Source organism: Apaloderma vittatum, unplaced genomic scaffold, assembly GCF_000703405.1.
Source record: "Apaloderma vittatum isolate BGI_N311 unplaced genomic scaffold, ASM70340v1 scaffold1025, whole genome shotgun sequence".
Taxonomy (NCBI): Eukaryota; Metazoa; Chordata; class Aves; order Trogoniformes; family Trogonidae; genus Apaloderma; species Apaloderma vittatum.
In genome coordinates this window covers 37,938-51,299 of record NW_009718536.1, presented here as the reverse complement: position 1 = coordinate 51,299, position 13,362 = coordinate 37,938, and the positions used below count along the sequence as shown (strand labels likewise).

Genomic DNA, 13,362 nt, shown 5'->3' with positions numbered 1-13,362 from the left:
AGGGAAAGAAACCCCGAGAGAATGCTAGTTAAAAATACCAGAAAAATAGGTTGAAAACTGATTTTCTGCACTTTGTCTTTCCTGCAGCTTATCTGTATGCTAATGTTCACGTGTTAATGAAGTCTAAAGACGAAGAATTAAAGTTTGACTAGGTGGAATTTTGTATTTCCCTATATCTTCAATTTTGCGCTTTTTAGAAAGAATGTGATTCTGAATAGCCACCTCGTATACAACAGAGATTTCCTTGAGTGCAATACATTCTGGAAACACGAATTTCTAGAAACTGTAGTAAATTATTTGTTGGCGGTAAATTGTGTGAAAGGGTGAAAAACCAAAACTGGCACTGTACTATAAAGATAACATACACTAAACTAAATTTGAAGGAAGTGACCTTTTAGCTTTGCACCGTAGTACTCAATATAGTAAGCAATGTCCTTAGAATTTTTTTAGAAGCTACCATTCATGCTGCATCTACTGGATGAGGAGGGTAGGTACTCTGCTTTTCTGCAAATAGTATTTTTCAGGCTACTTTGCTCTGTGCCTTTCCATCTTGCTCACTTTGTTGTGTAATGTGCCTCCTTCTTGTGCACATCGGATATATTCTACTTAAGTCTCTGCTTGTATTCGCAGGACATAGGCTATACAGTTTCCAAATGGCTGAGGAGAATGACAGCTGAAAAATAAACACATGCCAGACAAACTTCCCTCTTCCATTTCCCCTGTGATTGATCTTTTCTTCCTCAGAAAGCAACATAGGAAGGAGTTTGATGTCCTGTTCATGTGATGTTGCTGCTGGACAGTCACTCATTTTCCCATATTTGATTTTCAATATCCAGCTGTACTTGTTGCTCTTGTATTATTATTCTGACATTTGCTTACTGTGTCTTCTAGAAATCTCTGTCACGAACTCAAAGCTTGTGGGCTCTTGTTAAACGCTTAACTTTTAATTTTTCCTTCTAATTGAAATATAGCACTCTAAAAACTCTCTCATTCTCTAGCTCTGCTTTACTCCCTTCTCTTTTCCTGTATACTTCCTATATCTTAGGTTTAGCATTTTGAAACTAAAGTACGCAATCTTCTCTTTCCCCTCTACCAAAATCAACGTCGTACGCAGCAATTGTGACCTTTATTTTCTTCTGAATTTTTTAAATGCTGCTTGTTACCTGCTTGGAACTAGCTTAACATTTTTGTGACATTCTGGAGGTAGAGAGAAGGATCAGGGCTTCAGTCCCTGACACCTGTAAGTGGAATAACAAGTGACTTGTGTTGGCTCTGCATGAAGGGTACGTGTGCGTGTGTGTGTGTGTGTGTTGTATGTACACATGCACACAGGCACATGCTTAGACACAAGTAAACTCTCATATTGCATGAAGGTGTTTTTCTCTTTTTCCCTCTCTTTAAAGGTTTTGACTTTCAAAGAAATCAACTGGCAGATGATCAGAATAGAAGCGGATGCAATCCAGAGTTCTAAGCATGAAATCATGAGTGCTCCAGTTCGACTGATTACTAACCAATCCAAAATTAGGGTCACGCTTAAAAGAAGGGTAAACTTGAAATATTTGAAATCTTTTATTATTTTATGTATTTTATATTTACTCATGCGTGCATGCACATAGTAGAGGTTTTTAATTTAGGCCATATGACATACAGAATCCTCTGTATTGAATTTTAAATAACACGTAAACTCTACAGTCTTACTAATTGTAAGTAGTGTTGCAGGCAGAATTTGAAGATTAAGACCTTCCACAGGTCCTGCTAATGAAATCATTTGATCTGCAGAGCTTTGTTTATGATGATACATGTTGTCTTATCTCTCTAGATTCAGATAATATTTACATTACTTACTTTCAGAGAAATGCATCAGCTTAATATCCAATGCATGCTAAATAAACAAAAAGTGAAGCATAAATATACTGTATCTTAGGTACTTTTTAATTAATGAGAAAATGATTTTAAAAAAATATATGTTTGCTTTTGGGGAAATGTCATTTTGCATTCAACCTCCTTTTTTTAAACTTATATAAGAAATGTAAGTATTTAATGACTTGTTTAAATTTTTATTCTACAGTTAAAGGATTGTAATGTAGTGGCATCAAAACTGGTTCTGATTCTGGATGATTTGCTATGGGTTTTGACTGATTCTCAGTTGAAAGCCATGGTGCAGTATGCCAAATCTCTTAGTGAAGCCATAGAGAAATCAACAGAACAGAGAAAAAGCTTGGCTTCTGAAACAGCCCAGGTATGGTAATTGATTGTCTCACTGTATAATTATCAAATGTTCTAAAATGCAACACAGTGTGGTTAGTTGTGTTTATTTTAGAGAATGTTAAGTTACTCATTTTCATTCAGCTGTATATCACAGTATATTGTAATTTGTATTACATTGGGAATCATAGAATCATAGAATGGCCTAGGCTGGAAGGGACCTTAGAGATCATTTAATCCAACCTCCCTGTCACGGGCAGGGGCGCCACCTCTCGACTAGACCAGGCAACACATGGGGACCGAACAGGAATCGAACCCGCGACCTTGATGTTATCAGCGCCATGCTCAACCGACTGAGCTAACCTGCCAGTCACAGTAGTATAAAATAGACTTTATTTTACACGATTTTGTATATTGATGTTAGTTGCTGGAAAGAAAGAAGTTGCATTTATTTTATCCATGTACAGAGTATTTAGACTTCCTTATTTACTAAACGGTTGTTTAATGGTTTAGTAAATTTACTCTCTAAATATTTTCTAGTTATGAATTAAAAAAAAAGCAATGACACACTAAGGCAACCTTAATGTGTGGAGAGAAATGCTTACTATAATCATTTTAAATGCTTGCCCAATTTGTTTTTACAGTACTGAAAAACTAGCTTTTACTAAGAGTTTTCATTCGTGCAACTCTCTTGTTAGAATTATCCTTCACTACATATTCCATCTCTAACATATTTGTGCTAGCATAAATGTGATACGCTGCACGCAAGACAGTCTTACCTAATTCTGGTGATCTTTCAGCACATAAAGCAGACTAGACCAGGTGGACTTTTTGAACGTTATGGGGAGGAACCTCATCTTGTCTGTGACAAGCAGCACAAATACCCTGATAAAAGATAGAACATAATTTATTACTAAGACTGATTGAGTAAAGTAATTTGTATAAAATCTCGTACAACAAAGCTAGCTTACTGTAATTGGGAGCAGCCCTGACGAGAAGGACTTGGGTGTGTTAGTTGATGAGAGGCTCAACATGAGCCAGCAGTGTGCACTTGCAGCCCAAAAAGCGAACTGCGTCCTGGGCTGCATCAAAAGGAGTGTGACCAGCAGGTCAAGGGAGGTGATTCTGCCCCTCTACTCCACTCTTGTGAGACCTCACCTGGGGTACTGCGTCCAGTTCTGGAGCCCATAGTACAGAAGGGACATGGATCTGTTGGAGCGGGTCCAGACGGGGTTCACGAAGATAGAGGGTTGAAGCACCTCTACTGTGAAGACAGTCCGAGGAAGCTGAGGTTATTCAGCTTAGAGAAGGCTCTTGTGTGACTTAATAGTGGCTTTCCAGTACATGAAGGGGGCCTACAGGAAATCTGGAGAAGGCCTTTTTACAAGGCTTGTAGTGATAGGACAAGGGACAATGGCCTGAAACTGCAAGAGGGTAGATTTAGATTAGATATAAGAAATAAATTCTTCACTATGAGAGGGGTGAAGCACTGGAACAGGTTGCCCAAGGAAGTCATAGATGCCGTATCCCTGGAAGTGTTCAAGGCCAGGTTGGATGGGACTTTGAGCAACCTGATCTAGGGGGAGAGAGGTGTCCCCGCCCACAGAAGGGGGGTTTGAACTAGGTGATCTTCAAGGTCCCTTCCAACCTTAACCTTTCTATGAATCTGTGGAGAGTTCAGTTCTTGTGGTGGTCCTGACCACTCACAATGTGACATGATGGTTTGGATGCAGCGATCTCAGTACCAGGTACTGAGCAGGGAGCTCCTGATTCTTCAGTTCCCTGGGCTTATGTCTTGGCAATTCCCTGGTGCTGGCACTGGCTCAGGTTTGACTTGTGATGTAGTTTGAGAAACTAAACTGGCAGAAATGAGCCCTGCTAAAAAAAAAAAAAATGATAGTTTTCTGCTGGTTTAGTTCTCTGAACAGCTTGCAACAAAAATTAGAAAAGTACAAGTGGTGCAAGTGACAGGGTTGTAAGGAAGTTTGGGGGAATGGGGGAACGGGATGCCCTGGCATTGCCTCTTTGTCATGCCTGGCCTGTAGTGCAGCGTAGTTTTGGTCTGAAACAGCCCGGTACTATCCCAGTCATGATCTGAGGTGAATGTATGTCATGCAGACTTTTCTTATTTCAGAGGCCTCTTTTGAGTAAGTAAAAGAATACTTATGCTTGAAAGGGAGGATGAACTTTATAACTTGATATTACTAAATATTTTTTTCAGAGCTCTGCCCCTGCCCCTAGCTCTCAGCAAGTGAAAGCGCACCAGACGACAGCAACGCCTGATCAAAATGATGCAATAGTAAAATTGTTTAATGATTTTGATGTTAAGGAAACTTCTCATCACTTAGTAATTTCCCATTTGGACCTACATATATGTGATGATATCCATTCTAAGGAAAAAGGTAACTTTTTATTTTCAAGTAACGTGCCTGTGAACCAGAGTCCTCTTTATATAACATTTTGAGGAATACTGTCATGTTAATCAAAAGTCTTTATTTTAGAGGAATGTTTAGAATTGTCTTCAGTGTCTGTGGACATATTTAAAATTAGCTAGATGCCTCTATCAAGACAGCATTTCTTTATTAAATGTAGTTATTTTAGAGGAAATCCAGTAAAACCTGCTAAGACTTCTAGTAGCATCAGTGCTTTTCCTGTCTTCTAGAAACTGATTCTGTCCAGTCTGATTGTGACAGTTGTTTTTTTTCCTTTACAAGTTAACTGGGTTATGAAGAGTGCATGGCAACATTGCTGTGGTTTGAAAGTGTCACTATACAGTCTGCTTCTGTAATACTCTCATAAAATACAGGCTAATAAAAGAGCAGTTGTCTTTCCGTTATTAATCTAGAGAATTCGGTATGCTCCACAGCACACAGAAAGAGTGAACCAAATGTTCTGTGACTTTATAATTTTGTGTGTAATAATTTGCTGTTGCTTTTTGTTTTAATGAAAGACTATTGCATATAGCCTGAAAAAAAACCCAACAAACAGAAGCATGCAAGGTCTGCTGAAGAAAAGAGCATGAAAAATTTAGGTTTTATTGAATGTATTTCCTTGATTAAGGAAGATACTTGCAGAGCAAGAGACTACTTCCTTGCATGCAGTGTATCTACTGCAGTTGGGTTTTATCATTCTTGGTGAGATCTCTTTATTGGTCCTTCATTTTTAGCTGAGAGATTTAAATGTAGCAGTGAAAAGATAAGAGAACTTTCAGGAGACCTCTTCATTGCAAGAATGTTTGTCAAATAAATGATATTTAAATATTCTCAAAATTATATGTTGACTTTGACTGATAATCATATATTCAGTGTGAAAAGTTTTGTTTCAGAAAAAGCTGCAGTATTTAAAGAGTTTCCTTCACTTTCTAATAACATTTGAAACAATACACAATTTATTAGTAGTAACTGGGTACAGAACAGAGTGTTCTACAAGCTGATCTTTAGAAATCAGGGAAGAATATCTGAATGAAAATTTTCAGCAACGATAATGAGGTTTTAAGCAGAGCTGGTAAAGGGGAGGAAGAAGTAGCTGTCAGATGTTTCAAGGAGTGCAGCAACATGAGAACTAACACACTAAATACAACGTCTGTTTTATTTTACAGACTCCAACAGACGTGTTACAGGAGGTGCCATGCAGCTTTCCTTCAGCTATTTAACAGTGGACTATTATCCATTTCACAAAGCAGGTATGAAAGTGAGCATTTTGGGAACTACCTGTGAATGTAACTGTCTTGCCTGAATACGAAAAATCTTGTTTGTGTGCGTATATGTACATGGCTTGGGTAATAATGTTAAAAGCGTTTGAAATACACACCTTTTTATTTCCTTTTATATGCAAAACCAATCAACAAGATCATCAAGCTGGGAGCCAATTTAATTTCTGTGAAAGAGCTGTTTTAGGCCAAATGCCTTTTCCTTTTCGTTGTTCTGTTTGGTCAACAAAATGGTGTTTACACATTTCTTATATGAAAAGAATTGTGTGTTGACAGAGGAAGGCAGCATGGCAGATTGAGAATTCACTAATAGGATAGTTGCAAAAGTCAATCTGCTGGGTTTTTTTCCACACAGAAATTTATAATTTTATCTCCATTTCCAAGCAATGTTTTAGTTTTTCTTTTATTTTCCTAGAAGAGAATCCCAGTGTGTAGAGATTCAGTTGTATGGGCTTTTGTTAAGCAAATGTTATTAAACAGATGTTAGCAATTTCCAAACTAGCATTTCTTACAAGTAATTTCTAGTAAATGTTTTTCAGACATCTGAAAAAATTAGAAGAGCCAATATAAGTCTGCTGTTGAACTTGAAATCAAAGGCAATCCAGCACAGTGGAGGGGCTTTTAGTTGGGAGGTGGAGGGAGGGTTGGATGTGCTTGTTTTGCTTTTTTCTTATACAAACCAGTCTTTTGGAGTGATTACCCACACACATTAAAGATGTGGATTAGCTGTAGATTGCCTCAAGTCCTTATCACTCATGGTTGCAAATCTAATCCTGTAATGCCCATCTATTTCATTCAAAAGTAGCAAGTAGAGTTCTTGCCCCTTAAAAAATGTAACAGAGTAGGTCAAATAAACATACACAGCCACCGAAAAGAATATGTCTAAGAAAACCAGTATTCTTTGTTTGCTGTAGATTGGCCTAATATGGTTTGAAATTTGTGATACAGGTTTTCTGTCCTATAGAAGTGGGACCTTAAGTTGCAGAGGTTTAACACATGTGTGTCTTGTCACCCATTTTCTGATTCATACCATGTCTAAGTGAGGGTCTGGTCTAACTATGATTTTTGTGAGCTCTGCTCAGAGAAAATGTAGAGAATGAGGGAAATAAATAGATTTTTTTTTTTTTTTAAAAGATTCTTAGCCAGTTGGAACCATCTGCTGTAGGGTCTTGGATGGGCACAGTAGCAGCCCGCTGAGAATGCTTTTAAGTAATGGCTACATGGGACATAACTCCCACTGCATGAAACCAGAGGTGGAAAAGGCCATCTGCAGAGCAGAGGTAGTGCCTCTAAAGGTAGTGTTCTTCTTAAAAGGTCTTCTGTAGAAGTATGTTTAAGTAACAGAAATCTAGATCTTGCTAATAAGCTGTGACAAAAAACTGCATGTGTTTGATCCAGTAGGGTGTGTGCGTGAAGGAGGATGGAACATGCCAGAAAGCATCTTTTTCTACTTTAAGAGGCTGTCATTTTTTCACCGCTTTAGAAGAGTGTGGCGATTCTATGGGCAAACTATCATCACAGAGGGGAAAGTCCCTTTACTCAAAGTAAAAGGAACACAGGTTAATCCTGAAAGTTCAAAGATAGTTCTCCAGCCCTGTCGGTATTGTGTCTCTATATGCTGCTGTATCAGGCTGTTACATGGTATGTGGAGCATTCCTACCCTGAAATCGAAGCTCTGCAATATTCCGTGCCGAAGGACAACAACGTGTTCATACTCTGTAACAGCGGGCAAGGAGAAAGCACATATATACTTCTGTGACTGTTACCAGAGTGTTTTCTCATTTTGTACCTCTCTGGAATATTTAGAAATAGCTGTTTTGGAATATTCTGGTTGGGAATTTGAATTAATACTTCAAGAAAAAGCCCTCAACAATTAATTATTTTGCATGTTGTCGGTTCTTTTGGGTTCTTTTTTGTTTGTTTATTTGTTTTTGTAACAGACCCCACCCAGAAGGACTCTGAAGAGAATCTGAGGCATAGTTACTGTAGGGTAAATTTTTTTAAGCCATTGAAAATCAAGCCTTCCAACAGTAGCTTTTCATGGTGCTTAACAGAAACAAGCAGGTTGTGTGTCCGTTGACACACCTGTCTGTACAGCAGTCTGTCGCTCTACTAGTCCTCCCAAACTTGCTCTCACAGAATTTTTTATCCAGGTCCATTATCTGTGCAGCTGATGTGTTGCTGGATAATGATCAGAGAGAAGTGCTGCTTTGCCATCATGCAGGACGTTTTGTAGCATGTAAAATCCTTGATCAAGCTGACATGTTGAGACAGTATGAGAATTTGGAAAGCATTTTCTTCCTGGACAACCAGCAGTAGATTCAGATGGTAGCAACATCATTGCCAGCTCCACTGAAATATTGTTTTCTTGTTAAAATCTGGCCTGCTCTTCAGTTTTCACAGATAAATGTACCAATGACATCTCTATTTATAGACCTGTAAAATAGTTGAGGATAGAAGGCACCTCTGGAGATTGGCTTGTCCAAGCCCTCTGATCTAAGTGGTGTCGATTCAGGTTGGCTTCCCAGGACAGTGTCCAGTTAGGTTTTGAATAGCTCCAAGGCTGGAGACTCTACAGCCTCCCCGTGCATCCTAATGCAGTGTTTAACCACCCTCACAGTAGAGAAGCTTTTTTTTAATGTTTCAGTGGAATTTTTCATGTTTCACTTTGTGCTTATTGCTTCTTGTCCTGTCACTGCCTCCCTCATCTTTACTGCCCTCATCAGTCGTTTATACACATTGATAATATTCCTCTGAGCCTTCTGTCCTCCATGCTAAATGATTGCAGCTATCTCAGCCTTTCCCTGAAAGGTGTACCAGTCCTTTAAGTACCTTTGTGACCATTTGCTAGGCTCACTCCAGAAAGTCCATGGCAGCCTTGTACTGGGGAGTCCAGAACTGGACCCAGAACTTCAGATGTAGTCTTTCCAGACTTGAACAAAGGGCATGGGTCACCTCCCTTGACCTGCTGGCAATGCTTTACCTAGGCAGCCCAAGGTGCTGTTGGCTTTCTCTTTATGAAGGACACGTTGCTGATTCATATTGAACTTACTGTCTCAGGTTTGTTCTTTTTTTTTTTTTTTTTTTTTTCTGCAAAGCTGCTTCCCAACTGGTTAGCCTCTTGCCTGTTTTTCAGATAGTGGACCTTTGAAGATTTACCTTTGAAGTTCATGGGATTATTGTCAGGTCACTTTTCTAGCCTTTTGAGATCACTCTGAATGATGGTACTGTCTCCAGTATTGGTTCAGGGGGTATACCATAGATGATTGCCTCCAGCTGGACTTCCCAACCCTAGAAGACTAACAATTCAGTTTCCAGTCCACCTCACTGTGTACTTACCTAGTCAGTATTTCATTTTGTCACTAGCATGTTACAGATAGGGATGAATGCCTTGTTAAAGCTGAGGTAAACAACTACTGCTGTCCCCTCATCCATCAAGCCACTCATCTCATAGTAGAACGCTATCAAGTTCATCAGGCATTATTTTCCCATCATAAATCCCTGTAAGTGTGTTCTCAATCACCTTCCTGTCTGTAACTTATTTTGAAACGGTTTCTAGGATTATTTGCTCTGTTGCCCTGTATTGCCTTCCTTCATTACCTTCTTTGAGGTGATGCAGACTTGCCTGATGTTCTTTTTGTCTTCCTTCTTGAAGATGAGAATATTACCTTTCTTCCAGTCCTCAGGAACTTTTCCTGATCACTATTCAATGATAACCTTTTAAGGATAATACAGAGTGACTTATCAGTGACACTGGCCAGCTCTCTCAACACTTGTTTTCATTTCATCAGGATCTTGTGGATTGGTGCATGTCTGATCTTTTTAAATGTTTCCTAAGATAATGCTCCTCTGCTCAGGGGAAGGTTTCCTTGCTCCAGACTTTCCAAAAGGTCTCGAGGGCCTGGGAATTTTGAATGCGAGTGTTACCAGTGAAAACTGAGGCAAAGAAGACTTTGAGTACCTCGGCCTTCTCCGTGTCATTTGTCACCAGGTCCCTTGTCCTATTCAGCAACAAGTCCAAGCTTTCCCTGTTCTTCCTTTTGCTGGTGATACATCTGTATAGGTCCTTGTTGTTGTCCTTAATGCTCCTCATTAGATTCAACTTGAGATAGGTTTTGGTATTCCTGACGCCATCCTCTGTATTTTTGGGTGACCTCATGCTGTATCGACATCTTGTATGCTTCCTTTGAATTTAGTTAGGAGCTCCTGGTTCATCCACACACACCGCCTTCCGCATTTTCTGGATTACCTGCTTCTTGGGGTGAACTATCCTTTGGCTTGAAGTTGATTCTTGAACATCAGCCAGCTCTCCTGGATGCCTCCTCTGGCCAGTGTTCTGTCCCATGAGACTCTTTCTAACAGGCCAAAGGCTGTTCTGAAATCCTGGGTTGCCTTCACCTCATAATCTTGAATGTCCTCTATGTTATGGTCCCTGCAGCCAAGGCTGCCCCTGACCTTCACATCCCTGATCAGTTCTTTGTTTTTTTGTGAGAACTGGATCCAGCAGAGCTCTTTGGCTCCTTGATTATATGTGTTACAAGGTAGTCACCGATGCACTTTCAAAAACTGCGTGGATTGCTTGTGTCGTTCTGCGTTGTCCCTCCAGTGGGTGCTGAGGTGGCTGAAGTTCCTAATGAGGATCAGGATATGTGGACATATGATACTTCTTCCAGTTGTCTGAAGAAGGCCTCATGACCTTCCTAGTGAGACGGTCTGTAGCAGAGATCCTCTACCACATCGTCCTTGTTGGTCTCCCCTTTGAGCCTAACCTGTAAGCGCTCAGCTAGCTGATCATCCATCCCAGGGCAACTCACCCTTCTTGCCTTCTTGGCGTCTGCTTCCCAAAGAGCTTGATCCTAATGAAATCAAAGCCCTGCACCTGCATGGAGATCTCTAATTCCTCTTGCTCCCGTGTGTTGCTCTGGCTGCAAGATTTGGTGGGCAAGCACTTCAGAGAGGCACTTGTGCATGCTGACTTCCCAGAAGGCGTATAAGAGCTCTCCCTATAAAGCTGCTGCCCTTTAAGTGCCTCGGAGTTCATGTGTATGTGCTTGGGGTAACTCCAGCCCTGTTTTGGAGAATCCTGGCTTGATGGACTTGAATTTGCCCACTTGCTCTCTTTCTGTTTTCTTCCCTGTTCATTCCTCTTCCTTAGCTAGAAACACGTGAATAACCATCAAAGGGCTGTGAGGCAGGACAGTGGGGAAAAATGGCATCTCTTGTGATAGGCCTTAAGGTTTCTTTTGTGCTGAAATCTTTGCATTTAGACTTGAACTGACATTTTCCTGTTTTATTAGCGGCCATACCTACTCATGCTCAGCATAATGAGGTTTTGGACACTTAAGTCCCGAACAAAGTAAGTTTTTGCATGCTGGTATTTAAAGAGCACTTGACAGAAGGTATTTGTATAGCATCCCTGTTGTTGAACAGGTCAGTAGACTGTCTTTACAGGACTATTTGAAAAGATCTCCATTTCTTTCAGAGGTTTAAATGCTTGACAAACTTAAATATGTTAGGAGTAGAAGAATTTCCACTCAGCTTCATTTATAAGGCTATGTGTGCTGCAGCACTGATTGAACTTACCTTCTTGTTCATGTGCCTCAGAGGTGCTAGAGAGACAAGACAAAAAGAATCCGTTTCTGGAAAGAGACCAGCAACTTCATAGGACACAGTTCTGGCAGGAGAGATAAGCCTGGGAAAAGTGAACATGAGAACATTGTTCTGTTACTTGCTCTTACTTTATTTTTATTCAGTGAAATGGTGAGATTTTTTTGCATATTCTCACATACGACGTGTCATCAAATTTCTCTGAACTGGATATAATCAATGGTGTTTTGAGCATTAATTGATGGTATTAAAAGGCAAGTGGCAATACTGTTTTCTGAGTGATTTTGTGCAACAGTGAGAATTGTTTTCAGGTAACTTACAACTTCTGTTACAACTTCTGGTGTTTTATAATTACAATAAGTGATGAGACTATGTTTTGAAGAAGAATTTTGAAATCAAGGCAAAGTTGGATGGAGCTTTGAGCAACCTGATCTAGTGGAAACTGTCCCTGTACATGGCAGGATTGTTGGAACTAGATGATCTTTAAAGTCCCTTCTACCCTAAACCATTCTATGAAATAACGTAAACTTTTTACCCAGTTAGAAGCAAGCCTCCAAATGAGTTAATATTTCCCTCTTATTTGCAGGAGACAGCTGCGATCACTGGATGCATTATAGTGATGCCACTAAAACCAGAAGTGGATGGGCCAAAGAATTATTAAATGAATTCAAAAACAATGTTGAATTGCTTAAGCAGGCTGTGAAAGACCAGGTCATAGATTCTCCTCCCAAATCACCACCTGCTGTATCTCCTCAGAACCTACAAACAGGTACTTTGTTTGTGTTACTAATGCTCTAATTCCATGAACTGTTAAAACTATTCTAAAAAAGATTGTTCTTTTCAATGATTTCGTCACTATTCTTTCCTACAGGCAAGGAACAGATACCGAAAGGAACATCTAGGGCTTCCTCTGTATCTTCCCAACAACCAAAGGGCAAACTGATGTCTAGTCCTATTGTGGTTAGACTTGCAGATTTCAATATATATCAGGTACATTTCTTAAAGTTAGTAAAACTGGGGCTATTTTGCCCTTGACTGTTACATAACTATGTTTTTTAAGGGACAGTTCCAAAGCCCATTGAAATTAATAGCATTTTTTCCATTCATTATTGGATTAGACCTTTATGGGCCTGCTTCTAATTTGTTAAAATTGGTGAATATTTTCTTATCAACGTTTTATTAGATTATACCCTATCAGAATTATGCTGTGGATCTAAGTTCTTCTGTTCCCCAAATTCTGCCATTTTTGGAATTTTGTCTTTTCATTGTTCTATGTTAGGTACTCAGTATTTTAATATGTGGGTTTGTAGTTAATGCTCTTCTTATTGTTATCTCTTTCTAAGTCCATGGTTGTTTTTTTTAAAAATACTAAATTAAGAGCTTTAAAATTTTTTTCTCTAGCCCTACCATTCTCAGTGATATTTTGACTAGACAGTAATGGGTTTTTGAAGATTTTTTTTTTGTATCTCCTCCCTTCCAGTTTGTTTGAGTGAGTACTTTTAGTTGCTAGTTGTGGTCCAGATTGACTTTTTGATGCAGATAGAGGGCAACAGGAATAGAGAAAGAGTATATCTATCTCTAAGGCAGAATGGTAGTGATACAGGTGGACCTACTCTAAATTTTAGGTCCCAGAAAAAAGGCTTAGTGTGTGCCCTTAGCCGTTGTGACTTCTACTTGCTCTTGTTCCAGTTTTCAGTGCTTTTTTGCAATACTGCTTCTGGTGGAGTGAGAGGTTGCAGCTTGCTGCTGGGAGCCTTCATTTGGGTTTGAAGTGATTTTTATAATGCCATTTTGTACTGTCAGTGTTTTCATTTGTCTTCTGTTCTTCAGATGCTTGTCTC

At 39.5% G+C, this 13,362-nt stretch overlaps 1 protein-coding gene across 1 annotated transcript in view; it reads left to right on the top strand.

The window, feature by feature from the left end:
* UHRF1BP1L (UHRF1 binding protein 1-like) overlaps positions 1–13,362 on the top strand; it is a 45,717-nt gene that overhangs the window by 10,480 nt on the left and 21,875 nt on the right. The window contains exons 7-12 of the mRNA XM_009870267.1: positions 1,404–1,544; positions 2,069–2,239; positions 4,427–4,607; positions 5,804–5,887; positions 12,108–12,290; positions 12,393–12,511. Coding sequence (XP_009868569.1) covers positions 1,404–1,544; positions 2,069–2,239; positions 4,427–4,607; positions 5,804–5,887; positions 12,108–12,290; positions 12,393–12,511 — 879 coding nt within the window. The remainder of the gene's footprint in view (positions 1–1,403; positions 1,545–2,068; positions 2,240–4,426; positions 4,608–5,803; positions 5,888–12,107; positions 12,291–12,392; positions 12,512–13,362) is intronic.